Genomic DNA, 27,774 nt, shown 5'->3' with positions numbered 1-27,774 from the left:
GGGGAGACTGGCAGCCAAAAACTTACTGATATGGCCACAGTGTCTTCAGACATCTGAGCCTCAGTTTCCCTCTTGGTAAAATGGGGTGGTGGAAGACTTAGTTGCTGTTTGTAAGTGCATTAAGAAGCTATATAAGTAAAGCATAAAAAAAAATCAAAGGGCCTGTTTGTCTAGGTAAGTTTATGGATATAATTGTAGGGGGTTGCTGTCATATGGTTTAAAAAACAGATTCTAATTATAATCAAATGTGGGTGCAAAACTGCACATACTGTTAATTGAGAGCAGAGGTCACAGGAAGATATCTAAGGGCACGTCCAGACTACCCACCGGATTGGCGGGTAGCGATCAATCTATCAGGATCTATATATCGCATCTCGTCTAGACGCGATATATCGATCCCCGAACACACTCCTGTCGACTCCGGAACTCCACCAGGGTGAGCGGCGGTAGCGGAGTCGATGGGGGAGCCGTGGCCGTCGATCCCGCGCCGTGAGGCAAGACGAAATAAGATATGTTGACTTCAGCTACGCTATTCCCGTAGCTGAAGTTGCGTATCTTATGTCGAATCCCCCCCACCCCACCCCCAGTGTAGACCAGGCCTAACTGACAGATTACACCCGCAAATCAGGTACCTCTCTAAATTGTGTCATTTTCACACACGGGAGCTGGAGGGTCCAAAACTGCAGCCCCAGAATCAGTATCTCAATTGCAGCCTCTTGAAAAATATGGCCCTATAAAAATGATGTATACCCAAGAGCTTCAGGAGTATCAGATTCTAATGAGAGAGTCTTTGGTGGGTGGGACTTGGGTGTTACATGGAACTATGCAATGAAATCTTTGGCTTACCATGTTGAGAATATTCTCCTAGGAACCCAAATCCAAAAGAACAAAAAAAGTAGTACCCTAGTTAAAGATTCCTAAAAATAGAAGGGGAAATCTCCTATTGATATCAGTTATTTGAAGGTAATAGCTTATGATCTTTTACGCAGCTCCAAAATAAATGTCAGTGTAAGAAATGATACATCATTTCAATTCTAACAAATCAGGCCCTTAGTGTACTGGGGGAGAAATGATTGGAACTACTTTAAAGCTGCCTTAACCTGAGAAACTGCAAAAATATTTATATTCATATGATGGAAGGAAGAAATGCCCCCATGGGCATATTTAAGAGTCCTCTGTCTTTGGGATAAATGGTAATGATAAACAAAAAATGGAAAGATGACCTTAGAATAATAACCTCATGATCCATCTGGGACTGAGCTTTCCAACATACAGAAATCATTTGCAATATGTTCAGAACGGAAATTTCTATCCTGCTTTATAGCTCATAGACTTCCTTATGGGTCACAAAAAACGTGGATTTGATTCCCTCTCTGGCAACAGGCGCCCACATGTAAAGTTACTCCGATTCCCCTGCTGGCTGCCTACAGTTCTGCTCAGTGATGAGCGTGAGGATAAGAGGAAAAAAACAGAGGGAAAAATAGAGATGCATTTCATATACTTCAAAGGATGGTTAAAGAAAGTCCAGGTCCTGCAACATGGGGTATTTCTGTGTATCCCTTAAGACCTCCAAAATAGAGAAGAGGCATTGAGAAAACAACAGAAATGCACTGAAGCTATTCCCTGAATAAATCATTTTGACAGGGCTTTTCACATTACTGTTCTACCACCTCAAGTTGTGATCATATCGGACCTCACAAACTAAGCAGTGTTGGGTCAAGGAACACCTAGGTGATACAGCTGGTAAGCATAGTGATTCAGTGGATAATGATCCTGAGTCTGATACCCCAGCACGGCGCTAGGGCACACTGCATTGCTAGAGGTATTTGGGTGAAATCCTGGCCCCACTGAAATCAACAGGAGTTTTGGCATCCTGGAGTCAGGATTCCACCCACTGTCTTTTTGGATAAAATGTAGGACAAAAATTCTGCTCTCTGGTGCTTATTAAAAATCCATTAGCACTTTTCTCAGGAGAAGGAGGTATCAGTTGTGCTGGTCTGGCCAATCTGGGTAATTATATTCTCTTTCCTTAAATTCTCTTTGCAATTATTTCTTCACTTCCTGCCCTGGACTTTTATATGCTTACGTATTGTTAAAGCAGCTGCTGAGTTCCTCCTGGCTACACTTAACTGGAGGGCAAAGTGATTAGTGTATAAGGTTTACAAAACCCTTCAGATCCTTTGCTCAGAGAGTAATTTGCGATGTATTACTATAAATACATTAATTAGTAATTATCTTGAAGGACCTTTAGGACCCCTAATTGCTTTATTAACACTCTGCATATAGGGGCACTGACCCCCTCCGACAGAAATAGGTTGAAACATGGCAGCCATTCTGCCCTAGCAACGCTCCCTATTTGTTTTGGGAGAGGAAGAATTCACCATTTGACACTGAACGGAGAGCTCAGATCAGCAGAGTATAATTACTGGGGTTAATAACCTTAGTCTTGTTAAAAATGCCACAAGATTTTTAACAGCCACAAGTAGTCAGAGCATGTGTGTCTCATTCAAAACACATAGCACCTCCAACATGAGTACCCCCTTCACGCTGTTTGGGACTACAGTCAGTATTGACTTAGAAAAGTCTCCCTACTGAATCAGTAACACTACTTCCTCTGGTATAGCACTCCTTTGAGCCCCATGTTGCAAGATTAGAGCAATACCAGTTCAGACAGAAGAGCACCCCTGACTGACCCAACCCCACCACTTCCTGCCAGACCTGCAGCAAGCTGCGGTTTTCTTGAGGTATCCCAGAGGAAATATCTTTATAAGACCAAGTCCTGGGTATTCGCATGGGCCTGACATGATCAGGATGAGTTCATTACAGTGTGTCTAGTGCTAAACAAAAATGTCTCCATGTGTGTCAAGAACAAGTCCAGTGTTCTCATTTGCATAACATTACCCAGAATGCTCTTTCATCTTAAAGCTATTTGATAGTGGATGCTGATGTCTGTACTCTAGGAACAAACTCAAAGGTTGCACGTTTTGCTTTGGATGCAGAGAATTTCTTCAGCAAGTACAAAGAGTCATTACAGACTGTGGCAGGGAAAACAGTTGGTGTTCCCTGAGTTAGGGAGGCTCACAGTAAACTAAAACAATCAGCCCATCAACTTCCCTTGACAGAACCCACTGTCTCAGGGTCTTTTATTTCGATGACACCTGCAGGATGTAAGCACAGAGCAAGCAGCAGAGTATACATTTCCCCCTGTAGCTGTGGGTGTCATTAATAATATAGTTGAGAATGTCTCATGATTTATATGATGGCTTTATTTCCCACTGGTTTGGTAGGAATCCCTTGCCAACAATAAGATTATAATACATAGCACAGAGATGTCAAATCGTTCCAATCACATCATGCTAACCACTGGCGCCACAGCGCCTGATTCAGAACTCCATTATACCAGTCTCATGCCGCGAATGGAGTTATGCAGGCTTACAACTGCTGTAAATGGAGCTTTGTATCAGGTCGCAAAGTTTAATAAGGAGAGGCAGCATACATCTCTCTGGAACACCTGATTGCCCTTAATATAGCTTCTGTAGGACAGAGTAGATTTGGTTTAGTTAAATTAGAAGGAGACCCCTCTTTGTTCATAAAACCAAGGAAACATTTATTGTGAGAGAGGAGAACCAGGCCCACTTACAGTAGTTTTACACCACTGTAACTCCGCAGCCTTCCTGGAACAAGTCCTGATTTACACTAGGGTAAATTATAAGAATCAGGCCTGGTGTCCCTCACTGTTGAATGAGGCTGCAAAATAGGAGCTACACTATGACTATTGTATCACTGTAGGCAGCAGACTGAGGTCTGATGGGAATATTATAGTACAAACTTGGAGGCAATTCTACTCTCAGGAGCAGTGGCAAGAAATGATAGCAAAATGTTTCAGAGTTCATTCCACTGAAGGGCTCAGGAAAGCAAAGACTCCTGAGCAGTAAAACAGTACCCCACCATTACACAACTGCTCATCCCTGCACTGCAAGTCTAAGTGAGCTCCGTAAGAGAAGAGAGGATGAGAATGGGCTCCCAGACATAGGTACTCACCTTGTAGAGCCCATGGCTGCAGCCACAGTAGGTGTTCTCCATCGTGTAGCTCCTCAACACACCAATCTCTCGCCACACTACTACCCGGGCTGTCGATTCACGTGACTTCTCCACCAGGAAGCTACAGCTGCTCATGACAAATGCAGGGGCCACTTTATCCAGGATTTTTGGGAGGGTCTGCAAAAAAAAGAATCAAACAAGAATAAGAACATGAATTAGATAGTGTGGGACGTTGCACTCTATATGATTTTATGAAAGTATGCTGATGAGTGTGAACGTAATGTAACTAAAATGTGTTTCATGCAAAAGGTCTCTTGTAAGGTATCATTACAAAGCTAATAATCTACTGAGTGTGGTCATCCTATTTGTATAAATGTATCGCTCTTGTATCAGAAACTAGAAATATGAAATATAACTCTGAGGGCCTATTGTAATTATGCAAAGTGTGGGCCATTAATGGTGGTTTGGAAACTTGATGGCTCCCATCAACCAGGACAATTGACTGTAGATGGCTCTGTTTTACTTGTAAGTCTTCCTGTATAAGTGTGTGCTGGCAAGAGGGTAATGAAGTCGTACAGTGACATGTGATCATGTCACCTGAACTGGAATCCATCTTTAACCTGGTGCTTTTCCATTGAGAAGGAGGGGCTGGGAACCCAGAGAGGGACAAAGGATTCCCGCCTTATGCAAAAGATATATAAGTGGGTGGAACAGAACAAATGGACTGCAGTCATGAGAAATCCCCTAGCTACACCTGAGCCAGAACAAGGACCGTACCAGGGGAAAGGATTGTGCCCAGACTAGGAAGGCATCCAGTTTCTGAAAGAAACGTATTTGAAACATCTCTGAGTGTGAGATTTTATTACTGTACTAGGCTTAGACTTGTGTGTTTTATTTTATTTTGCTTGGTAATTCACTTTGTTCTGTCTGCTATTACTTGGAACCACTTAAATCCTACTTTCTGTATTTAATAAAATCACTTTTTACTTATTAATTAACCCAGAGTATGTATTAATACCTTGGTGGGGGGGGGGGAACAGCTGTGCATATCTCTCTATCAGTGTTATAGAGGGTGAACAATTTATGAGTTTACCCTGTATAAGCTTTATACAGGGTAAAACGGATTTATTTGGGGTTTGTATCGCATTGGGAGTTGGGCATCTGAGTGTTAAAGACAGGAACACATCTTAAGTTGCTCTCAGTTAAGTCTGCAGCTTTGGGGCACATGGTTCAGACCCTGGGTCTGTGTTGGAGCAGACTGGCGTGTCTGGCTCAACAAGACAGGGTGCTGGAGTCCCAAACTGACAGGGAAATCAGGGCAGAAGTAGTCTCATCTGGGTGTTAAAGACAGGAACGCTTCTTAACCTGCTTTCAATTAAGCCTACAGCTGTTAGGGGAAGTGGTTCAGACCTGGGTCTGGCTCAAACCAGGCAGGGCACTGAAGTCCCAAGCTGGGAGGGCAGGGAAAGCCGGGGCAGAAGTAGTCTTGGCACATCAGTTGGCAGCCCCAAGGGGTTTCTGTGATCCAACCCACCACAGAGAGTTACATAGTTATTATTTACATAGCAGCAGTAGAGCTGAGCAAAATTCAGAATTTCCATCCCCTGGGAAATTCCAAATTTTCACTGTTTGTTTCTGTCTCAAATGGGGAATAAAAGTTGAAATATTGAATTTGAAGATTTTCGATTGAAATGAAACATTTTGAGATTCATCAATCAAAAGGCTGAGTTTCTGTTTGTTGAACTGACCTGAAACACTTCATCTGAGCCACATTCCCTGGATGGCTACATCTCCCATGATGCACTATGCAGCTCGGCTACAGGAGAGCGTGTTGCATCATGAGAAATATAATCCTTCAGGGATCCCAGCCCATATGAGAAAATGGGGGCCTGAACTACAACTCCCATGAGGCAATGTGCCATACAAACATACATGTAATGAGTTCATTGACTTCAATGGGAGTTGCACTTGGTTAGAATTGGACCTTTGGATATGTGTACATTTCCTCCCCCTGCCCAAAATAAAAAGAGCGTTGGAGCATCAAATTAGAAATTATGGGCCAAATTCTATGCTAATGTAAATGAGCATCATTTACACCAGGAGTGCATTTGGCCCATACAATATTAAAATAAAGGGCACATTGTCTTTGCCTGTATAACTGTGACCACCTTAAACTGTTGAATTGAACAGATTCCTCTGTTCTCTCCATTGACGCCATTTACTTTCCATTTTGTTCAGTTTGGGTGGTGAAATCTTATCAGTCCATTTCACTTTCTGTTTAGAAGTCAGTTTTACTGTCTGATTCTGAACTATTATCGCTCAGTCTTATTGGGCTTGGGTTCACAACACTGAGTAGGGGAATATTTGGCTTAACTGGAATTGAAAAAAAAAAGACTTATTAGGTTTTCTAAAACATGTTTAGAGAAACCATAAACTTTTGGCCTAACTATTTGGATTATCTCCTCATTAACATTAATTCTGTATATACAGCCATCACCACCTACAACCAACAACCACAGACCCAGACCCAGGCTCACAGACTCAGGCTCTGAGACTCACTGCCATGGGATCCTGCTTGCTGTGTAGACACACCCATGAGTGCTGTTTGCCATGCAGCAATGTCACAAGAAATCCAGGTTTCTGAAGGGTAGCTATGTTAATCTGTATCAGCAAAAACAACGAGAAGTCCTTGTGGCACCTTAGAGACTAACAAATTTATTTGGGCATAAGCTTTTGTGGGCTAAAACACACCACATCAGATGCACAGAGTGGAAAATACAGTAGGGAAGTATAAATACACAGCATATGGAAAGATGGGCGTTGCCTTACCAAGTTGGGGGGGGGGTCAATGCTAACGAGCCAATTCAATTAAGGTGAAAGTGGGATATTCTCAACAGCTGACGAGAAGGGAGGAAAAATCACTTTTGTAGTGCTAATGAGTTCAATGTAATCAACCAGGGCCTGATGAAATGCATCCTAGAATACTCAAGGAGCTGACAGAGGAGGTATCTGAGCCTCTAGCTATTATCTTTGGAAAATCAATGGAGACAGGAGAGATTCCAGAAGACTGGAAAAGGGCAAATATAGTGCCCATCTATAAAAAGGGAAATAAAAACAACCCAAGAAACTACAGACCAGTTAGTTTAACTTCTGTGCCAGGAAAGATAATGGAGCAAGTAATTAAGGAAATCATCTGCAAACACTTGGAAGGTGATAAGGTGATAGGAAATAGTCAGCATGGATTTGTAAAGAACAAATCATGTCAAACCAATCTGATAGCTTTCTCTGATAGGATAACGAGTCTTGTGGATAAGAGAGAAGCGGTGGCTGTGGTATACCTAGACTTAGTAAGGCATTTGATATGGTCTCACATGATATTCTTATCAATAAACTAGGCAAATACAACTTAGATGGGGCTTCTATAAGGTGGGTGCATAACTGGCTGGATTACCATACTCAGAGAGTAGTTATTAATGGTTCCCAATCCTGCTGGAAAGATATAATAAGTGGGGTTCCGCAGGGGTCTGTTTTGGGACTGGCGCTGTTCAATATCTTCATCAACGACTTAGATACTGGCATAGAGAGTACGCTTATTACGTTTGCAGATGATACCAAACTGGGAGGGATTGCAACTGCTTTGGAGGATAGGGTCATAATTCAAAATGATCTGGACAAATTGGAGAAAAGGTCTGAGGTAAACAGGATGAAGTTTAATAAAGACAAATGCAAAGTGCTCCATTTAGGAAAGAACAATAAGTTTCATACATACAGAATGGGAAGAGACTGTCTAGGAAGGAGTACGGCAAATAGTGGACCACAAGCTAAATATGAGTCAACAGTGTGATGCTGTTGCAAAAAAAGCAAACATGATTCTGGGATGCATTAACAGGTGTGTTGTGAGCAAGACATGGGAAGTCATTCTTCCGCTCTACTCTGCTCTGGTTAGGCCTCAACTGGAGTATTGTGTTCAGTTCTGGGCACCACATTTCAAGAAAGATGTGAAGAAACTGGAGAGGGTCCAGAGAAGAGCAACAAGAATGATTAAAGGTCTATCTAAAGGTCTAAAGGTCTAGAGAACATGACGTATGAAGGAAGGCTGAAAGAATTGGGTTTGTTTAGTTTGGAAAAGAGAAGACTGAGAGGGGACATGATAACAGTTTTCAGGAATCTAAAAGGGTGTCAAAAGGAGGACGGAGAAAACTTGTTCATCTTAGCCTCTAAGGATAGAACAAGAAGCAATGTTAAACTGCGCCCAGAGAGGTTTAGGTTGGACATTAGGAAAAAGTTCCTAACTATCAGAGTGGTTAAACATTGGAATAAACTGCCTAGGGAGGTTGTGGAATCTCCATCTCTGGAGATATTTAAGAGTAGGTTAGATAAATGTCTATCAGGGATGGTCTAGACAGTATTTGGTCCTGCCCTGAGGGACTCCTGAATGGAGCACTTTCCTTCTGGGAAAGTATACTCCTTGGACGATGCCTGAAGATGAATGAGGAAGACATGGTAATCTAAAGGAAGGGAGGGAGTTGCAGATTGTCCTGGAGAGGTGCCAGCCATACAACAGTGTAGAGCTATACAAGAACATTTTAACCTCTTCTATGCCAGATCTCACTAATCTGTGCCTCTTAAACCAGTTTAGGACTACAACTTAGGTTTTGTAAAAATTAATTTTGAAAACTATAATTAGAGATAATTTCATCTCAGATGGGGAAACAGACACAGGGTGGTGAAGTGACTTGCCCAAAGTCACACAAATCCGGCAGAGTTGGGAAAAGAACCCATTAGATCTGTATACCAGTCTCCTATTTTAACCACTAGACAACTCTCAAGTTTCATTGAAAACGGGGGATTTTTAAATATTACTCATTCCCTTGAACTGTCAGAAACTGCAAACCAACAGCCAGATGCTGGTGCCTGAGAACCAGACAGGGAGGCTAACTAAACACAGAGCAAAAATAATTTAGTCTAGTTTCATTTTCTAACAGGAATGGAGTAGAAATGGGAAACAAATGGTCTGTTAAAGAGAGTAGGAGTTTCCAATGGTTTCTATTTTAAGAATCCTGTCACAGGAAAAACACTGAAGGGAACTGTATTGTAATATTCACTTACCGAACACGATTTATTGGGACACCACAAGTACCAAGTCCAGCACACACAGGCAGGACTGAACATCCTGCTAAAACCCCAGGGTCAGAACAACAACAAAACAACATACAAGACAACAACTTAATACTAAGATAAAGCTATAGCACCGTCTACTCATGGAGGTGCTCTCTACACTAAACATTATATTATTTAAAAATACAGGGTCAAATAAGTTCAATGCTACATTACTCCAGTTTGACACCTGTGTAACTCCATGGTTTCAATGAAGCCATGCTGGGGTAAAACTGAAGTAGCATAGTGGTGAATCGGGCTCTTGATTTTTTATTTTGACATGGTGCTTTTAACAATAAGGCAATTGAATTCAACAGGGCAACATGACCAGTGGCCTTTTACCAGCATTATATGGTACATAAAGGGTTATATGAATGATGTTTCGCATGTGTGTGGTTTACTCACACAAAAAACGGTAGCTGCCCAGGTAGGCAAATATTTGTGGCCATTGATTAGGGGGCATGTTCATTTAGATGATACTTTATGCTAATATTTGGTGCATCTAGATTTTAGAGATGGGTCCAGCCTCCCAGGACTGCATTCCTCTGGATTCTGGGGAAGTTCACACCCAGCTCCAAACTTCGTAGATTGGGCCCATCCCTAATCATAGAAATGTAAGACTGGAAGGGAGCTGAAGCGATTGCCCCCTGCACTGTGATGGGACCAGGGACACCTAGACCAGCCCTGACAGGTGTTTATTCAACCTGTTTTGAAAAACTTGCAATGATGGAGATTCCACAACCTCCCTCGGAAGCCTATTCCAGAACTTAACTACCCTTATATTTCGAAAGATTTTCCTAATATCTAACCTAAATCTCTCTTGCTGCAGATTAAACATGATTTCTTGCCCTACTTTCAGTAGACATGGAGAGCAATCTAACACCATCCTCTTTATAACAGCCCTTAACATATTTGAAGACTGTTATTAGGTCTCCCCTCGGTCTTTTTTCAAGACTAAATATGCCCAGGTTTTTTAACCTTTCCTCAGAGATCAGATTTATCATTTTTGTTGCTTTCCTCTGGACTCTCCAATTTGTCTGTATCTTTCTTAAAGTGTCATGCCCAGAACTGGACACATTACTCCACCTGAGGCCTCAGCAGTGCTGAAGAGAGCAGGACAATTCCCTCTTGTGTCTTACATACAACACTCCTGTTAATACACCCCAGAATGATATTGGCCTTTTTTGCAACCGCAGCACATAGTTGACTCCTATTCAATTTGTGATCCACTATAACCCTCAGATCTTTTTCAGCAGTACTACTCCCCAGTTATGCAGCACGTTATTCCCCATTCTGTAGCAATGCATCTAATTTTTTCTTCTTACTTTGCACCTGTCTTTACTACATTTCACCTTGTTGAGTTCAGATCATTTTCCAACATCATTTTGAATTCAAAATCCTGTCTGAATTTTTAGCAACCATTCCTAGTTTGATGTCATCTTCAAATTATATAAGCAAACTCTCCACTCCATTATCCAAATCATTAATGAAAATATTAAATCATACCCAGGGCCGGCTCCAGGCACCAGGCAACCAAGCACATGCTTGGGGCGGCACCTGGTAAGGGGCGGCCAATCTTGGGGTGGCGGGGGGCAGCGTGGCGCAGCATTCCACGGGGGGCAGGGGCGCTCCGGTGGCGCGTTGTTCGGTGGGGGCGCTCCGGCGCGCGGTGCTCGGCTGGGGGGCAGCACGGCGCGCGGCGCTCAGGGAGGGGTTCCGGCGGTGCGGCACTCGGCGGGGGCACTCCGGCGCTCGGCTGGGGGGCGGCGTGGCACTCAGGGAGGGTTTCCGGCAATGTGGCGCTCGGCGGCGGGGGAGGGGGCGGGCTCGGGCGACGCGGCACTTGGTGGCGGGGCGGTGCGGGGCGCGGCGCTCGGGACAGGGGGGGGTTCCAGCGGCGCGGCCCTCGGCGGGGGGGCTCGGCGGGGCGGCACTTTTTTTTGCTGCTTGGGGCAGCAAAAAAGTTAGAGCCGGCCCTGATCATACCAGACCTAGGCCAGACCCCTGTGGGATCCCACTAGATATCAATGGTTTGCTGTCAAACTATAACAACTCTGAGTACGGTCTTAAGGATTGATTGCGTGTGTGCACAGTAGATGTGTGCTGTAATGTGAAGTCTCACCCTGTAGCCAACATCTTCTGTGATAACTGCTGTGTCGACGGTGCAGCCTGCCTGCCACAAGGTTTCCTTGATGCTGCAGCCATAGAGGAACACGTTCTTCTTCTGGGAGTGGCCGTGATAGTCGCAGAATACCTGGAGATCAGAAAAAGGAATAACACTGACCATAAAACAGGAAGGATTTTAGCCCTTTAAATGGCAATGTGCAACAGTAGTGGGTTGACCAATTGCTAAAAAAAAAACCATTTTTCAGAACTTCTCAGAGGCTCTCAGACTATGGGGCATGCCCATAATGAACGCCAAACCCTGTTGATCAATTGTTATCAGCCTTCCCAGGCTCTGCCAGTCCACCTGATTCTGGAGGATTCAGAGAAGAGAGGGAGGTTATATGTTGCTCTGTTTGAAACACAAAGAACTGTGTCCCACCCACTGCCATCCACGGCAGTTCAGGAACCAACATGCATCTTATGATTCAATCAAAGGGAAGTTTGCAAATTCCTTTTACTTCTAAACTTCAGTATTATCCTCTTGAGATCTAAAACCTGCACCCTATCAGGCAATCAATCTTCATTTCTTTAAGTTTGAAATCTGTACTATGTAATTCGCAGAAAAACACATCCATGCTATTACACTAGTAGTTATTGCATATTATTATGACATTGTATATATCCCCCTAAGCAAAGCACAGTAAGTGACCTATTTTACATAGTCTAATCAATCAATCTAATCCATCTCTTTAGCATCAGTCTTCGGGTAGCTAGGCGCTAAGCATATTCCCACTTTCAGTGAAATTTTAGATTGCCTTTATAAGCACATATCAAGTCCTCTACAAATGAAAATCAGGGTTTATTGACCTATGAGGTAAATATTGACCCAGGCCTTGCAGAATAATCAATGTTGATGCTCAGTGAGATGTGCATTGCTGTTATATATATTCTCCATGTCTTCATCAGAAATACTGGAAAATCCAATAAGGAAAGGAATTTCAAAAGAAGAACAATTGTTCTTTTTAAGCCAACATTCTAAATGGTCAGAAGAAGATAGTGCTCCAGCAAAGTTTTATTCACTTTTGATAAGCCAACTGGAAAGCAAAGAGGAGCATCCAGATACCACTAGAAGAGAAACTTTAGAATAGACAGGCAGACAGACAGAAGCAGGAAGAGGGAGGAAGAAATAAGCAGTGGGTGCAATCACCGTGGGTGATGTTTTGCCATTGACTTCAAGGGTCCAAGATTTCACCCAGTATATTTATCTACCTGATCACGTATTTACCTTTGACCCTTTAGAGATAATTAAGTTTTACTGAATTTAACTGCAGCCATTCAGGATGCAATTATTTGCACACTAGGTTCTGTCAGCTATGCCAGCCAGTCCAGCTTCGACTGCCCATGTCTGCTTCTCTCATGACCGCCTCTGCACTTCCTCCCATGCATGAAAAAAACTCCACATCAGACTTCATAAACTCACCACCTCATCCTCTTTCAATTTCTCCTTAACTCCAAGTTCTGCCACAACGTTTGCAGATTGCTACCTCTGGCACTGATTAGTTAAGCAGCAAGCTGCTTCTGATTTCCAGGTAAATTATTCTATTGTTACTTAACCCGCACCAACATCTTTGTTTCATCCAATTGCTGCCTCCTGTTTAACACCTAGATTGTAAGCTCTCTGGGGCACAGACTGTCTTTGTTACATGTCTGTACAGCACCTACCTTAATAGGGCCCCCATCCTTGATTAGGATTGCTTGGCTCTACTGGAATGGATTATTACTATTATTATTAGTTGGTTCTGTTTCATAACCATGTCTGTCTGAGAGGCAGGGGGGTGGATTTTTCCAGTGCAAGTTCCCAGTGTAGACAAGCCCTAAGAAAGTTGGCATGCCCTGAACATGCCAATCTGGAAGTATATTCTCAGATCCATAATGAAATAGCAATAATGCTGACACCTGGTGCACACAGGTGCAATAACAGGGAATTAAGTAAGAGGATCATTTCCCCAGTTTATAATGCAGATAATGCATGGAACACCCGAGCGCACTACTATCAGGGTGGAAGTAGTTGTGTGCCTACTGTTATGTCTCATCACAGGTAAGTTTTCAGCCAGTGAGGAGCCAGAATTTAACAATATGGCAAACAAAGACAAAATGTTAATACCTTTCCCCCATTAGAGTTTTATGCAGCTGTCCCTGCTATGTCAACCAGGCCACCAAACCCACATCACCCAGCAGCAGGGCCGGCACAACCCATTAGGCGACCTAGGCGGTCACCTAGGGCGCTACAATTTGGGGGGGCAGCGACCGCAGCAGTATTTCAGCGGCGGGACCTTCTGCCACCTCTGTGGGGGGCGGCATTTTGGGGCGGGACCTTCCACCGCCTAAAGCGGCAGAAAAGCTGGCGGCGCTCCTGGTCAGCAGTGCCGCTGATCCCATCACCCTCAGGCAGACCTCCAACACTTCCTCCTTCCAGCATCCAGCACTAGACAACGTTGTTACTATTTCTCATAAGGTGGTGTCCAGGGGACCCAGTCATTACTAAACTCCATTGTACTAAACTATATGGAGACATGGAACTAGTCACATGTTTAAGGGCTTTGCTGCATCAGGGCCAGAGTATTCAGTGCCTCACAGGATTGAGCCCTATGGCAACATGCCGCCTACAAAGAGCAGGCAATGAGGATACAAATAAAGTATGCATTTTTTATACACAGTATGACTGGGATTTTCAAAGGAGCCTAGTTCAGTAGGAGTGGGGGAACCTAATTCGCACAGGCCCCTGAATGGGGGCCCTCCCCCTAGCAGTCTGATGCAGCACTTGCTATTGCATCTCTGCCTCAGTTTCTGAGAGTGGGGACTTTAATAAGTCCAATGAGGCTTGTATATTGAACAGCTCCCTTCAGGGGTCTAGTTTACTCTACTCCAAAGGCAGAACATCACACAAAGAGTCCGTATCTCTCCGTTGCTGGAGGGAGAAGTGGCTAAGTCAGCCTTCATGTGTCAACCCCAGTTATGCCCAAGGTCCCTTACCAGTGAGGCCTTCATGAGCCAGGACACTCCTCTGGAGCCAGGGACTTCTTGTGACTAGCTGGGAAAGGGTCTCTCCTCTTGGGCCAAAGTCCCCACAGAGACCGAACCATGACAATCCTTCCTCAGGACAGCATATCATTCCTTTTTTTCCTAGGGCTTCTGCTGTTGCCTAGTGAATTCTTTTCTGGGAGCCAGGTTTCTCTGAGACTCAGCATTCATAGTCCCTGCCTTCTGGAAATACTCCTACCCAGAAGCACTCTTCCTTGGTTTCCTTCGCCGGTGAACCCTTCACCACCTTCCCCCTGAGAAGCCTTTACCATAGGAACCTTCTCTTCCTACATCTTGGGAATTATTCTCTCCCCTAGGAGTTTCTGTTCCCCTAGAAAACACCCCAGGAGCAGCTTCCTTTTATCTTGGCCAGGTGCTTCCCTGCCTAATTAACTGCCTCTCAGTAACTCAATGAGTTGACCAATCCCAGGTGAACTTAGAATTGCCTCATTCTCCCTTGTGAAGCCTGTCAGAGGTAGGCCCCTGGCCCCGTCAAAGGGCCAGCTACCCTCTGACAGCCCCTTAAAACAGCCCAGCCTTGCACACATTGGGGGTGATGGGTTAATATGTAAATATGCATGAACCACACCCAGCTGTCCTCAACCAGCCCCTAATTATCTGGCTAATTAAATGTAGTGTCCCAAGTAACAACTTACATGGGTGGTCTGTTATCCAAAGCTTGCCCATGTCCTGTCCATTCCCTGATTCTGCTGCCTACAGAACTCCACCGCTCGCACCTATGCTCGCCTGTCCCCAGAGTGTTGTGCCCTCATTCCTGACACATGGAGATCAGCTTGCTTCCCAGCAGTGAGTCCACTGCATTATTTACACCATTCTCACTAGATGATGAAGACCAGGGGAGGACTGTGATCACTGCGAAATCGGATGCAGATCCACAAACGGCAGCATTTCCAATTAAACCAACCCAGTTTTGCACAGACCCTGGACATGCAGCCCGCTCAGATTGCGCACATATTTTGCAGGGCTATATGTAATCCATGCACTGTGAAGTAACTCCATCTGCGATGTTTTCAATTACCCTAAAATGGCCCCATCCAAATGGCTGCATTTACTACGTCCTTTAATAACAGAGAGACACTTTTCCAGCTAGTGTTTCATCTAAGCTATCCGCGACATTCAGTCATAGTTTAGGTTAACCACAGGTACTATGTGGAATTTATTCCTATGAATATCAGAGGATTTTATAGTTTCCATTCGATTTTGAGGCAGAACTCTAAGCTCAACTGGATATCAATTACCTGCATATTACCAACATGCAAAAGGCACATACATTATCTGCTTAAAATATTATTTTACATATTAGAAAGTACTAAGGGATATGCAGCTAGTCAGACAACAACATTGCCTGAGTGGTGCTAGCCCTATAATTTTGCATCTAGAGAATCCCACAGATGAATCCTAATTGGTAGGGCTGAAATGGGCCTGCTAGGTGATCCATTCCCACCCACCTGCATCAATGCAAGATTATCATCTACACCAGTGTTTCTCTAACTGGGGCTGCCGCTTGTGTAGGGAAAGCCCCTGGCGGGCCGGGCCGGTTTGTTTACCTGCTGTGTCCGCAGGTCCGGCCAATCGCGGCTCCCACTGGCCGTGGTTCGCCGCTCCATGGCAAAGGGAGCTACTGGAAGTGGCACGGGCCGAGGGACGTACTGGCCGCCACTTCCAGCAACTCCCATTGGCCGGGAGCAGTGATCTGCGGCCAGTGGGAGCCGCGATCGGGCGGACCTGTGGACGGGGCAGGTAAACAAACCGGCCCGGCCCGCCAAAGGCTTTCCCTACACAAGCGGCAGCCCCAGTTTGAGAAACACTGCTCTACATTGATTACTGTGGGACTGTCTGCAGTATCTGCCCAAGGAGCCTTATCCCCTTCAGTTGCCATTAGCTTCAAACGGCAGCAGGGTCAGTATCACTGTAGCTATTTATGGGCAGTTCCATTTGAAAGTTGTACAGAAGGCACTGAAAACTTGTTTTCATTTTGATTAAACTCACTTCATTGTGTGATTTCCATGGAGGGACGGGGGGGTTCCCGCCCATGTTCCTGTGACTTTACAACACTTCCCTTTCACCCCCTGACAGTCCCACCTTTTCTATCACTGGGGTGTCCTTCTTGGTTCAGCCGACATAGAAGCCAACATAGAAGCCAACTCTGTAGCCTGATAGCAGAGCTCTAACTAAGACATCTAAGAGTGGACAGAGAATGAACCTGGGAGTAAGAGGCAACCAGCCTCTGCTCTAACGAGGACAGTGTAACTCATGTCGACAATCAGACTCCAAAACGTGCCACCCTTCTCACCCCCCAAGGAATGAGTCAAGTCCAAGGTAAGAACTGGCAGTATACTCACTTTTGCCAACTCTCACACTTTTATCACAAGTCTCACTGTATTTTTATTAAGACCCTGGCTGCCAGAGTCAAGTTATTCCCTGCAACTCTCAGCTTTCATTAAAAAAAGAAAGCGAGAGAGAGAAAAAAAAAAGTTTCTAGCCCTCGTGGCCCCAGAGAAAATCTTGAAAATGTGACACCAGAGGCAAATAAAAAGACAATCCCTAAATATTATCATGGTTGGGGGGGCTGACTCATTGCACTTGGGTTGGCAATACTGCATTTCAATCAATTTCAGGCAGAGCCCACTGGCTTCAAAGAATGCTAAAGGCTCAGCTTATGGCTTTAGGAGATTTGGTGGTAGGAGCCATGAAGCAGCAGGACTAGAGGGAGAGGGAAGAATTATGTCTTACTCCTCCATAATTCCTTCTCGGGCTCAGAAAGGAGCCAAAGTACTGCAGTATGTCTGCCTCCCGCCGACCCTTTCTCATAGCCCTACCTTCGTCCCAGCCCACCCACCCTGGGCACTCTCCCATTCCGGTCTCTGGCAGTAGGCTCATAGGGAGAGTCAGCTGACAGTGCAGTACAGCTGGTCAGAATACAGAAACCAAGTTTCACAACAGTTTCACAGATGGCTTTTTCAAAAGGGGCCAATTCTTTGTGGTTCTTCATAACTTTTCCACCCATAACTTTTCCACGGGATTATTTTTTCTCCAATTTTTTTGTAAACATTTTCAAAGATCGGAATTTTCAAAAGTGATTTTTTTTTCTATCTCCCAAGTTTTGGTTTTGATGTTGAAACCCCCTTTCCTTGTGATTAAAAGACCAATGAAAATTGTCAATGTTTTTTTTTTAAAAAAGGAAAATTAAAACCAAAAATGTTAAATAAGCAATTTTGTTAAAAAATGAAAAATACCGAGAAAATCAAAAAGAGACAAGGTGGGTGAGGTAATAGCTTTTATTGGACTGACTTCTGTTGGGGGAAGGGACAAGCTTTTGAACGCCACGGAGCATTTCTTCAGGTCTAGGGAAGGTAACCAGAGTGTCGGAGCTAAATACAAGTTGGGACAGATTGTTAGGCATAAGGGGTTCAGATATGCTGTAGGAGAGCACTTAAAATAAAGTGGGCTACTGAGGTTTTGCAGGCAGCAGAGTGTATCACAAATTGTTGTAATGAGCCATAAAACCAGTGTTTCTCTTTAGTCCATGGTTTTTAGTGTCTAGCATTATTAAGTTCCCAAACTCATCTTTTGAAGGTGTGCAGATTCCTTAGAGGAGGAGAACGGAGCGGTCAGATATAGAGCAATTGCTTTGTAAAAAGTATCAGAGGGGTAGCCGTGTTAGTCTGGATCTGTAAAAAGCAACAAAGAGTCCTGTGGCACCTTATAGACTAACAGACGTATTGGAGCATAAGCTTTCGTGGGTGAATACTCACTTTGTCAGATGCATGTAGTGGAAATTTCCAGAGGCAGGTATAAATATGCAGGCAAGACTCAGTCTAGAGATAACGAGGTTAGTTCAATCAGGGAGGATGAGGCTCTCTTTTAGCAGTTGAGGTGTGAACACCAAGAGAGGAGAAACTGCTTTTGTAGCTGGCTAGCCATTCATAGTCTTTGTTTGACACCATCAGCTCAGGATTAAACAAAGTCTCTGGTTAACAGATGAGTTTTGAGCTAAGATACCTTTCCAGAGACCCAAAGCTACTGGCTAGTTGTTAACTATGAAACATCCTGTTCCCATTGAAGTGAATGGCAAAAATGATCAGCAAAGCACTGAAACTAATGGGACTTCAGCTTGTGCATAAAATTATGCACATGATAAAATGACATGTTGAAACAGGGACTAAATCAGATGAGGTATGTAAAAGATGACAGTGTGGCCGACGACACTGACTGGGCTGAATATCCAGTAGTGGACTAGGGAGGTGGAAGATGACGTAATGGCCCATTCCACGACTTTGTTACTCTGTGAGCAACATGTAGTATTCAGCTGTTTCTCAGCTGCCTTTCAGATGGTCCCAGCTGGAAACAGGAGCATGCTGCCATGCTTATGGCTAATTAATGTTTATTTATATTTTTAAACAAGCCTTCCACTTGTCATATGTTCACATAAACCTTTTCCTTTTCCACTAGGGGCTGTTGGAGCACAAGCCGAAATCCTTGGTTTACTCATCACAAACCTAGTCTGAGTGCCAGCCTGGTGGAGGTTTCTTCTCCACTCCGTGCTGCGTTTCATGCTGAGGGCTTTCAGCCAAAGGGGAGAAGAGGAGACTACCTTCCCAAGACAGAGAAGCACAGAAGTTCATTCCCTTTCGGGGCTGGTTACTATGCTGCCGTGAGATCTTTGCAAACTCTCTCCCCACTCCACCAGCAATGGTCTGAAGAAAACACTAATGATGGATAATACTTTGCACAGATCTAGCACTTTTCATCTGAAGACTCAAAGAGCTTTATGAAAGGTGGGCATTGTAATCCCCATTTTACAAAGGAGAACACTTTGCCCAGAGAGGCGAGGTTATTTGCCCAACATCTCCTAGGGAACCAGTTGCAGGCTCAGAAATCAGATCAAGATCTCCTGACTCCCAGTCTCCTGCTTTAAATACTGCATTAAGACGCCTGCCTTCACAGCAAAAACTGCAGGAACCCTCTAAAATACTTAGGGGATCCCAAGTAGGTATAATGTGGCATCCTGTCATCAGGCAATTTGTTACTTCAGGGCTCTGCTATCCCAGATAGCATGGATTTGGGGGACAGAACTTCCAGAAACTACATCTCAACTTCAGCTCTCCTAACCTTAAACTTCCCCCCGCCCCCCCAGCCAGTGTGCTCTCCAGACTGGGCAAGGGCATCAGAACATAGGGTTGTTGGTTAGAAGGGCTGATAGGCAGTAAAATATCCCACTGAAGTGATGGTCTCCAAGCTCTTCCCCACTTCCCGAGTAATGTAGCACTGGAATGTTTCCAGATCTCCCCAGACCCCTTCTCTCTTAGACCTGAACTGTACAGCACAGGAGTCTTTTGGGAAGGCTGCAACAAATGAGCAGTGCAGGGGTATTAATACAAGGGAAGATGGAAATGACTCACCAGTGGAGCCCGGCCAATGCTGCACAGGTAGTAGAGGAGGCCCTTGGTGTGGTAAATGGTTGGATGGAGCTGGCAGCTGGGAGCCAGCCACTGTCTATTCAGGTCATCCCCGCTCAAGGAGCACCGGTGGCTGGAATCACAGGACAAAACACACCCCAATTAAACTAACAAAACAACTCTGTGGTTTCAAAATGTGCAGTTTCTGGATACTCCCTGTACTAGGGCAGGCTTAGCTTGCGAGGCTAATTCATAGATATATATCTAGATTTCATAGATGGGCTTGAATGAACTAAAACTCCACAGAAGCTTATTTTAGAGGGATCTGCAAAGTATTCATTATCCATTTCCTTTCCCTGCAGGGCCTGCTCAGTTAGATTCTAGGTAACGAACGCAGTTTTGATTTACATACGCACTCATATTAAACAGGACTAATACTCTTATTTTAAACTCTCTAAAACATTGCTAAAGTCTGATGTCAAATACAGAATCCATCATGGTCTGTGGAGGTATAAAGGGTGGATTTTCCAAAGCCAACATGGGGCATAGGAATGCCCAATCATCAGTCATTATCATTGGAACTGGAAAATCAGTCAGGCCCAGTTGAAAATCTATAGGCACCTGCATGGGATGAGCAGAATCAGGGCCGGCTCCAGCTTTTTTGCTGCCCCAAGCGGCGGGAAAAAAAAAAGAGAGAGCGAGAGAGAAAAAGACGATTGAGCTGCCGCTGAAGTGTCACTGAAGAGGAAGAGAGGGAGTGAAGGACCCGCCACCGAATTGCTGCCGAAGACTGAAGCGAAGTGATTGAGCTGCCACCAAATTGCCGCCGCAGACCCGGACGTGCCGCCCCAATAACGGATGGAGTGCCGCCCCTTTCGCTTGGCCGCCCCAGGCACCTGCTTCCTTTGCTGGTGCCTGGAGCCGGCCCTGAGCAGAATATCTCATTCATGGTTTCTCCACTCATGAGAAATGCAACCATCTCAAACACATATCAAGAACCAATAAGATCTTTAGGTTATACAGCACTATTATAGAAAACAATTGGCTTTAGTGGGAATTTGACTTCATTGTAAGCCCTTACTACTGTAAAACCTAAGCAAGGACCTCGGGGTTTGGACCAAAGAGACTTTTACCTTAGCTCAGTCGAACTTTCCTCTCGGGTTCTGTTTCACTGGCTAATACACTGTGCTAGATGTTTGATTGCATGGAGGGGAATTTGCATATCTTAGTGCAATTATGCAGATCTGAGTGATCTCCTTTATAGTGACTTTGTTTTAGTTCCAAGCATCCTCACTCTACACAAAGGTTTAACTCTAACTGGGATTGCAATTCGCAAATTGTGATGCATTGATAAAGTTTAGGCCCGCCATTAGATCTGCATTCATGATAAGATCTACCATATTCAAATCAACCACATCTACTGTAGAAGACTTACTGTTAGCTTAGTAAACTAGAGCTGGAGTGTGCTCGAAGGTATGTATTCTAAACATCACATGGAATTTCAGCCACACAACTCCATCTGACTTTAACAGGAGATGCCATGTTTCACCATTTCTCCCACTACACTGAATGTTCCAGCCCTCTAACAACACAGTATGTAGAAACACACTACCATCATGTGTGTATGAATGAGATTTCATATTTCACAGGCAAGACTTTACACTGTTAAATTTCACCGGTTAGGTTGCGTTGCACACACCTTCAGCACCATCAGTGCTTGATAGAAAATGTTTGGAGGGAAGAGGCTCCAAAGCCTATTCAGAGCCTATAGAGAGGGGCAAAAGCAATGGAATCCTGACAGGAGGAAAAAGCATATAGAAATAGTAGAATCCACAGAGAATGTTATATTTATACACACACACAATGTAGAAAAACGAGGCTCTGATGCCACCTTGGGGTTTCTGGTGACATCACAACATCCATTCCAGTTTTGCTTTTGTCACCTAAATTCCCCTTTCCCTTAAATTCACAGTTCCCTTGCTACTCATTCTGCAATTTGCAAAACATTTGCAATAGCTAATACCCTGGAAGCCAGAATTTGCTGGTGTGATAACTGCTGCTGAAAAACTTCTAGCTCAAAACTTGGCAATCTAGTGTAATGTTCATTTGTGGCCCTTCACATAAAGTTAACCCAAGCCTCACCTTTCCTCATTTTCTTTACAGTGGCAGCTCTGCTAAGAGGAACAACCATGCTTTCCCCCTGGGTGCTTAATGCATTGCTAGCAGGCTACCTCTGAAGAGTGATATCACCATGCAAAAGTCACCGGTTGCACAGGGTGGCACTCACTCCATTTGCAGGTGACTGTGGAAAAATAAGATCCAGATTCTTCCTTGAGTGGCATGTCCTCCCATGACCACTTAAGTCAACGAGTATAACTGATAAAAAAAATAGAATTTCCATCCCATTGGAAACAGAAATATTTTGGACATTTATTTTTATTCCGAATCAACATGAAAATCAAAATATTAATATTTTTCACAGAATAAAAAATGCCAAAAGAAATTGAATTTAGAAATAATGAAATATATTGTTTCAAAATTTTCAGTCTAAACAAAATGTTTCAATGTTCCCAAAGAGAAACCTTTCATTTCAGGTTGGGTCAACAATAATCTGTGTTTGCCTGAGCTGCCATAGTCTCCTCCTCTAGCTGAGCCACCATGGTGCATGAAGGGAGTCCCGGGAGCATAGTGCATCATGGGAGATGAAGTCCAACCAGCGAAGCCCAGCTCATAAGGAACAAGGGGATAATGATACAATTGAACTACTACTCCCAGGAGGGACAGAAGCTGCTCAAGCAGATGCAGAGATTAATGTCAAACCACCTGTACACTAATATTTTGTTTCAAGTTTTCTGTCAGAAAACATTCTGCAAAATTGACATTTTTCTTACAGAAAATTTCAGTTGAATGGAAATCACATTTTCTATTGAAAGAAAAAAAACATTTCTATGAAAAACTCCCAATCACTTCTACCAGTGGGAGCGGCTCGCCAAATCCAAGGAGAGAATGTAACCCAAAGCCACAGAATTTAGTAGCTCTTGCCATGGAGTCTGGTCCCACAGTGACGCAGAGTACACAGGGCCTTGCTTGTAATATATCGCTTAAACTGTTTGATTGAGTGGAGCAGACTTTGTATATTTCAGTGCAAATATACAGCTCTGAGCTAACCCTCCTGCAGTGAATTCCTTTTAGTTCAGAATATCCTTACATCCTTGCGAAGGTTTCACTCTCACCAAGATTGCAACTCACAAATTGTGTTGCACTGATACAAGTTAGGGCTTTTCTTAGATCCGAGTTCAAGATTATCTGAGCTCACCAAATTTACAACCCTCCTGGTGAATGCTTATTATTAGCTCATTACATTTAGTACAACTGCTTTTAAAAAAAATCCAGAAGCCCTTGTTCAGTACAATTGTTCTCAATGGATAGCATGTGTCTCCACGGTAGTTCATTACAAAGCGATGGTTATGCCATGAGTGTGTAAAACAACACATTGCCAACCAATAAGGGCCTGTGCATGGGGACAGGAGTGGGACAGTTGAATTCAGTCTCCTCTTTTCAATCATTACTACCTTTGCTCTTTTAAACTGTCTTTAAATATTAGCAGTATTGCCTGTCAGTCCATAGTCACTGCCTTTGGGTTACTGCTTCATGCCATCCCTCTTCCCTATTTTCTTCCTTTCTTCTCTCCCTCTCCTACTACCGATGACATTTGCCGATAAGAGCTTTGTCCCTTATGCTCGGCAGCCAAGGGTGAAGGTAAAATATTAAGCTGATCTCAAGTACTGATAACAAATAAAAGGAGTGGGAAGCCAAGACTGGCTTTTGTGTGTTTGCCAGAATTCAATGAAATTCGCTTCTCAGATCAAAGGTGTTCATTACCTTGCATCTCCAAGTTACTTGATTTGCTGTAAATGCTTTGTGTCTTCTTCCCTTAGCAAGAGTCCTTGCCACCTTGGCTAGGACTAGCTGGAACTTAACGGAAACAATGAAAGCATTTGCCTCTGAAAGATTTCCAACATGAAAAAAAAAAAAGTCTGCTCTGTGTGTCTTTGTACGGGTTAGCTGTAATTCAGCTATTTGTTAGAGTTTCAATCAAATGTGTTATCCATACATTAAATCCTTGGTAAACACACTTTTGTTGTTCACAAACCTGATCCTATGCATTGGCCTTTGATCCATGTTCTCTTAGCTCTTCTATGTTTAAACACTGGGGAATCTCTATGATCTAGAGCAGTGTTCCCAAACTTGGGACGCTGCTTGTTTAGGGAAAGCCCCTGGCGGGACGGGCCGCTTTGTTTACCTGCTGCATCTGCAGGTTCGGGCAATCGCGGCTCCCACTGGCCGCGGTTCACTGCTCCAGGCCAAAGGGAGCTGCTGGAAGTGGCGCGGGCTGAGGGACGTACTGGCCGCCGCTTCCAGCAGCTCCCATTGGCCTGGAGCAGCGAACTGCGGCCAGTGGGAGCTGCGATCGACCGGACTTGCGGATGCAGCAGGTAAACAAACCGGCCCGGCCCGGCAGGGGCTTTCCCTAAACAAGCGGCGTCCCAAGTTTGGGAAACACTGGTCTAGAGAGAGCCATTGAATAAGGGGCAGTGCGTAGCTACCAGAAGGAGCTGTGGGAAAGAAGACAGTCTCGGAGGAACCATTTCTCCTTTCCTCCTCCTTGTGATAATTGTGTGCTCATGCCATTGGTGAAGGAAAAAAAACACTCCTCACCGTCCCCAATATACAATGAGGGGTATCTATGTGACTCATGAGAAAGCACAGGTGAAAATTTATACAACAGAGGATATGGAGGCATTTGAAGACAAGAGATCCTCTGGTTCGTACTACGGATATGTCTGTGAATGGATATAAGTCTGCCCCGATGTAGTGCTGAGTTAGTTCTTGTCTCCTTGATAAATAAGAAAAGGGCAGGTGCCATGGGAAAAGGTGGATCTGAACAAGTTCATTCTCCATCAGCACAACAGGGCCTGCTGTTGGGCAGCGGTTCCAGATTTTGGTTTTTAGGCATCCCAGAAATGTTCAAGCAGATGAGCAGCCAGAAAAATGAAACCAGGGAATAGGAAGTGACATGGCATGGCGCAATATCTCAATGAATATTTTGCATCGGTGTTTAATGAGGCCAATGAAGGTATTAGGGAAACTAGCACCACTACAGAGGGGCATTCAGGATGGGGGATTACCGTATCCGAAGTAGAAATAAAACTTGAACACCTTAATGGGGCTAAGTCGGGAGGACCGGACAATCTTCATCCGAGAATATTGAAGGAATTGGCGCGGGAAATAGCAGGCCCATTAGCGATAATATTTAATGAATCTGTAAACTCAGGGGTGGTCCCGTTAGACTGGAGAATAGCTAATGTGGTTCCTATTTTTAAGAAAGGGAAAAAAAGTGATCCGGGTAACTACAGGCCTGTTAGTTTAACATCTGTAGTGTGCAAGGTGTTAGAGAAAATTCTGAAAGAGAAACTAGTTGAGGACTTGGAGGTTAATGGCAATTGCGATAAATTACAACATGGTTTTACGAAGGGCAGATCGTGCCAAACGAATCTGATCTCCTTCTTTGAGAAAGTAACGGACTTATTAGATAAGGGAAATGCAGTGGACCTAATATACCTGGATTTCAGTAAAGCGTTTGATACTATACCCCATGAGGAATTATTGGTTAAACTGAAAAACATGGGGATCGATATGAAAATCCAGAGGTGGATAAGGAATTGGTTAATGGGGAGAATGCAGCGGGTTGTATTAAAGGGTGAACTGTCGGGTTGGAGGGAGGTTACTAGTGGAGTGCCTCAAGGTTCGGTTTTGGGACCCATTTTATTTAATCTATTTATAACTGACCTCGGAACCGATTGCAGGAGTGGGCTGATAAAGTTTGCGGATGATAAGAAGGTGGGAGGCGTTGTAAATTCGGAGGAGGATAGGGATATTCTGCAGGGAGACTTGAATGAGCTTGTGAATTGGAGTATCAGAAATAGGATGAAATTTAATAGTGAAAAGTGTAAGGTGATGCATTTGGGGATGACTAATAACAATTTTAGATACAAGATGGGGACGCATTGGTTAGAAGTAACGGAAGAGGAGAAGGACCTAGGGGTCCTTGTAGACCGCAGGATGACTATGAGTCGGCAATGTGACGTGGCGGTGAAAAAAGCCAATGCTGTCTTGGGATGCATTAGGAGAGGTATATCTAGTAGGGATAAGGAGGTCCTGCTTCCGTTGTACAAGGCGCTGGTGAGACCCCATTTGGAGTACTGTGTGCAGTTCTGGTCTCCCATGTTTAAAAAAGATGAACTCAAACTGGAACGGGTGCAGAGAAGGGCCACTAGGATGATCAGAGGAATGGAAAACCTGTCGTATGAAAGGAGACTAGAGGAGCTTGGGTTGTTTAGTCTGACAAAGCGAAGGCTGAGGGGGGATATGATTGCTATCTTTAAATATATTAGAGGGATTAATACAAGGGAGGGAGAGGAATTATTCCAGCTTAGTACTAATGTGGATACGAGAACGAATGGATATAAACTGGCCGTGGGGAAGTTCAGGCTTGAAATTAGACGAAGGTTTCTGACCGTCAGAGGGGTGAAATATTGGAACGGCCTTCCGAGGGAAACGGTGGGGGCGACGGACCTGTCTGGTTTTAAGATTAAGTTAGATAAGTTTATGGAGGGAATGGTTTAATGGTAAAACATAGTAGTCAAGGAAAACCAAGCAATGGTAGGTAAATAGTAAAATGGCTAACAGGGGTCAGGCTGGAGACTCTTGCCTATATGCTCGGGGTCTTACTGATCGCCATATTTGGGGTCGGGAAGGAATTTTCCTCCAGGGCAGATTGGCTGAGCCTCTGGAGGTTTTTCGCCTTCCTCCGCAGCATGGGGCAGGGATCACTAGCAGGAGGGTCTCTGCCGATTGAAGTCACTAAAAACAGGATTGGGGACTTCAACAGCAGAGTCCAGGGAAGAGGTAGGGACGCTTTTATGGCCTGCAGCATGCAGGGGGTCAGACCAGATGATCATAATGGTCCCTTCTGACCTTAAAGTCTATGAGTCTATGAGTCTATGAGACACGGCCACAGGTGCAAAACCTACTCATGCTGAGCTCATGAGCAGCAAGTTCTGAGGAATGAGGTCCTACCTGGGGGCCATAAAGACCCTACCTTCTTGGTAATACATTTAGAAATCAACATGGCCCTACCATAGTGGGACACATAGTATGCTGATGAGCAATCACAGAAACTAAAGTATGATCAAGCCTTCTTCTACACACCCCATATGCAGAGGTACTTAATGTCTGCTGTACTGGTTTAAACCATCTTTCTCTTTAAGAAAGCCATTAAGCACCTTGGCTTCTAACTGCAGTGCATTCTGGCTGTATGGAGAGGACTGATGGGGAGATTCACTGTTCTGTTCATTCCCTCTGGGGCACCTGGCATTGGCCACTGTCAGAAGACAGGATACTGGGCTAGATGGACCTTTGGTCTGACCCAGTATGACCGTTCTTATTTTCTTATGAAAGACAGAGAACTACACAGGCCCCACTCCAAAACTCACTGAAGTCCTTCCACTGACTCCTATAGGCCTTTGGATCAGGCCTATTGATAGAAAGGGAGAGACAGAGAAAGAAATGGAGAAGGAGAGAGGTAAAGAGAAAGGAAGAGAGGAAAAGAAAAAATACAGAGAGAGTGAGATATAAATAGAGACACGAAGGAAAGAGACACACGGGGATAAACAAAAAGTGAAAGAGATTAAATGGGTGAGAGAGGAAGAAATGGAGAGGGAGAGAGAAACAAGTCACTTTTTAAAGAGAAAATGTTGCTGCGATTTCAAGATAAAATGACTCAAAATCTCTTGTCCATTACAGATAACTGGAAAGACAGGGCCCAGTATATCGAGTGAATGATGTCAGGTCCGATAATAACAACACCTGGGGCACAGTGAGCTATAAAAGCTAAAGGGATTCATTG

The 27,774-nt window shown here is 44.2% G+C and overlaps 1 protein-coding gene across 1 annotated transcript in view; it reads right to left on the bottom strand.

Moving 5' to 3' along the window:
- The window catches only part of AGBL1 (AGBL carboxypeptidase 1), a 387,636-nt gene that overhangs the window by 154,378 nt on the left and 205,484 nt on the right, over positions 1 to 27,774 (bottom strand). The window contains exons 19-21 of the mRNA XM_054043152.1: positions 19,809 to 19,938; positions 11,321 to 11,452; positions 4,042 to 4,218 (exon numbers count right to left, since the gene is read on the bottom strand). Coding sequence (XP_053899127.1) covers positions 4,042 to 4,218; positions 11,321 to 11,452; positions 19,809 to 19,938 — 439 coding nt within the window. The remainder of the gene's footprint in view (positions 1 to 4,041; positions 4,219 to 11,320; positions 11,453 to 19,808; positions 19,939 to 27,774) is intronic.

Source organism: Malaclemys terrapin, chromosome 10 (genome assembly GCF_027887155.1).
Source record: "Malaclemys terrapin pileata isolate rMalTer1 chromosome 10, rMalTer1.hap1, whole genome shotgun sequence".
Lineage (NCBI taxonomy): Eukaryota > Metazoa > Chordata > Testudines > Emydidae > Malaclemys > Malaclemys terrapin.
The sequence above is the reverse complement of the archived record's forward strand: the minus strand, read 5'-3'. Positions and strand labels throughout refer to the sequence as shown.